At 51.9% G+C, this 3,245-nt stretch overlaps 1 protein-coding gene across 6 annotated transcripts in view; it reads right to left on the reverse strand.

Annotated features, from left to right (window-relative positions):
• Positions 1-3,245, reverse strand: part of FBXL19 (F-box and leucine rich repeat protein 19) — a 25,820-nt gene that overhangs the window by 15,263 nt on the left and 7,312 nt on the right. For all 6 annotated transcript variants that reach the window (XM_037733865.1, XM_037733863.1, XM_037733866.1 and 3 more), the window contains exon 7: positions 2,252-2,763. In XM_037733865.1, the coding sequence (XP_037589793.1) occupies positions 2,252-2,763 (512 nt within the window). The remainder of the gene's footprint in view (positions 1-2,251; positions 2,764-3,245) is intronic.

The raw sequence follows: 3,245 nt of genomic DNA on the forward strand, positions 1-3,245 counted from the left end.
AAAAAAAAAAAAAAAAAAAACAAAAAAAAAAAAAGAAAAAAAAAAAAAAAAAAAAAAAAAAAAAAAAAAAACAAAAAAAAAAAAAAAAAAAAGTTCTACAGGCCCCTGCTCTGCCCCACTCTCGTCCTTTTCATTGAGACGTGTCATCTGACTGAGCGTCCAGTGCCCTGCAGGCACTGTGCTGTGGGCTTTACAGGAATCGATTCACTTAATCCACATAAGGTGAGTATTCATAACCACAGATGAGAAAACTAGGGTCTCGAGAGGTATCGCTCTCCATACACCGCTGCACAGTCAGTGAAACCCAAGGACGCAGACTCCAGGGCCCACACTGGGAGCCCCCGCCTCTCACTTTGTCTGCTTCAGGCCATGCATCTCCCCTTGAAGCAGAAATCAGGTCCCTTTCAGTTTTGGCTCCCACACTCCAAGCACAGAGCTGGCCTTGAAGGGGCCTCAGCAAACATTTCTTTGATTAGTACTGGAAACATTTCTTTGATTAATACTTGAGGCAGTGTCATCCTTTGCAACTTCTGTAACTATCTGCTTCTATGTTGCAGCTTAACTGTGGGCTCTTCAAGGGCACAGATCTGTTTTCTGAGGCCTAACAGGCTGTGCTTTCAGTAACTGTTTGCAACTAAGTAAATACTGGCTACAGTGAAGGTTCCCTCTCATAGTAGTTCCTATTTCCCAGGTATTGTGCTTAGTTCTTTGAGTTCTTTGTGTATATTAGCTTAAGAAAACACTATGCAAGAGCATTGATTCTCTGGTGTTACAGCCGAAGAAACTGAGGCACAGGTCGTTAAGTGACTGGCCTCATAGTTTACAGCTCATCAGCTGTAACCATGTCGGTGGCTCATGTCTGTAATCCCAGTACTTTGGAAGGCTGAGGTGGGCAGATCACTTGAGGTCAGGAGTTCAAGACCAACCTGGCCAACATGGTGATACCCTGTCTCTACTAAAAATACAAAACAAAAAAAAAAGCCAGGTGTTTTGATCAGTTACTCAGGAGGCTGAGGCAGGGGACTTGCTTGAACCTAAGAAGCAGAGGTTGTAGTGAGCCAAGATCGAGCCACTGCACAGCCTGGGCCACAGAGTGAGACTCCATCTAAATAAGAGATTCTATCACAGGCAATTTGCCTCCAGAGCCCACACTCTGGTACTTTTGTCTGCACGATCTCTGCAGGGACCAGAAGGCATCAGTGGCCCAGACCTTGTCCCAAAAGAAGACTAGCACTTGAGTTCGGCCATGAACTTGTACTGTAACTTCAGGTGTCCCCTTTTCCTCACAGGGCTGCCATTATGAGGGTCAAATCAGCTAACCTTGGTGCAGTGTTCAACAGGACATCTGGTCCCCGCCACAGCGAGTCCCTGGGAAAGAGCCTGATATCCCCGTTTACTGCAACATTTCTTGGGCACTTACACTGCCCTTTGTCCTATGCTAGGGACATGAAGATAAAACAGACACAGTTATCTGCTCCCACCCCAGCAACTGACGGGAATACGAAGTAAGTAAATGAATGAAGGCTTGTCAACACTCTGAAGGCCTCTGCGCACTCTATGAGGGGAACAGAGGACTGTGGGAGTTTGATATAGAGAAGAAGGAATTTTCTTGGGGGCGAGATCAGAGAGGAAGACAAGAGGCTAGGGAGGATGACCAACATTTCTGAACGAGGCTAGGGGGCTGGGGGATGGGCAGAGAGCATTAGTGGTGGCTCCAGGGCAGAAGGACGCCAGGAGCAGAGTTAGGAGGTTCACGCCTGGCTTTTGACAGCAGGGTTGGCCTGACACATGGACCTCTACGTGAATGGAACCAATCGTGAGGCTGTCTTCAGACAGCGGCAGTATGAGAAGTGACAATGCATTACGGCACTCAGTGCTGTGGCTGGCACACACTAGACACTCAGTAAATAATCACCATTATTAGGAGGAAAGGCACCGGAGCCAGAGGGCCTAGGCTCAAATGCCTGGTTTTATCACCACTTCCTTTCCACATGACCTCAGGTCCCAAATTCATTTGAAAAAGGGGACCACAGCCTCTACCTCAAAAGTTGTCTGGAGAATTAAATAAGCCTGTTAAGTGCAGAGCAGCCTGCGCACAGTAAACACGGGAGGAGGCCTGTAATCTGTGCACACTGGAGAAGTATACCCAATACAAAAGCCAGGCCCAGAGAGGGCCAGAGACCTACCACGGGTCACCCAGCAAGTGGGAAGCCTGCTGGCTACGGAACTTGGGCCTGTCCAGAACACTCACCAGCGGCTCCAAGTCCGGCAGACTCGCATGCAGACGCACAGCTCCCGGGGCCCGAGGTGCTGGAAGACTCGAAGCCAGGCAGCCCGGGGCAGGGGGTGGTCGGATCCAGCAGCCAAGGGGAGTGTGTCAGGCTCAGGGCTTCGAGGTGGGGGCCGCACCACGTGCCGCTCCAGCTGTGGAGGCCGGGGTGGTGGCGCAGGGCCCAGGGGCCAGCTGAGCAGGGGCCCCCCGCTGCCAGGACGCACAGCCCGCCGCCCCCCGCGGTTCTCCTTCTCGCCAGAGCTGCCCCGGGCCGGCCGTCGCCCATTTCGGGCCTCGCCAGGGGCTTCGTCCTCACTCAGTGATGTGCCTGAAGAGTCAGAGTCGGAGTCTGAATCCGAGGAGGAAGAGGATGTGTCAGGCACCCGTTCCAGCAGCTGGCACATGCGCTTGAAACGCTCTAGTTTCTCCCTCTGCGGGGATGGGGATGGCACCGCTGGGCCCTCTGCAGAGGCCAAAGGCGGCTTTGGTTTCTGCAGGGAGAGAGGGTTGATGCTATTCTAGGGCCTGGGACGCATTTTCCCACCCCCCTGCCCCACGGAGTCACCAGGGGATGAAAGGCCCGAGGGACAGTCCTGAGTTCCAGCCCTGGCTCTGCTCCAGACTGTGGGAGACCTTGCTAAAGTCACAACCAGGCCCTGGGCCTCAGTTTCCTTATCTGTAACAGAAGGGTGCTAATTCAAATAATTTCTAGCCTTTATTGGTTTGCATGGCTTAGGCAGTTCCAAAAGCAGTAAGGAATGAAGAAGTGAGAGACCCTGCTTTGAGTCCTGGCTCGCCCTTAACTCTAGATGGCTGTGGGGAGCCCCTGCTTCATCATCTACGATGCAGCCCAGCTGGACCAGGCATCTGTCCAACAACTGAGGGTAACAGTGACTGTCTAGCCCCACGTGCAGCACCCCACGCCAGCCAACCCATTCCGTCCTCCTCACAGTATTCTTTTTTTTTTTTTTTT

Source organism: Cebus imitator, unplaced genomic scaffold (assembly GCF_001604975.1).
Source record: "Cebus imitator isolate Cc_AM_T3 unplaced genomic scaffold, Cebus_imitator-1.0 Scaffold552, whole genome shotgun sequence".
Lineage (NCBI taxonomy): Eukaryota > Metazoa > Chordata > Mammalia > Primates > Cebidae > Cebus > Cebus imitator.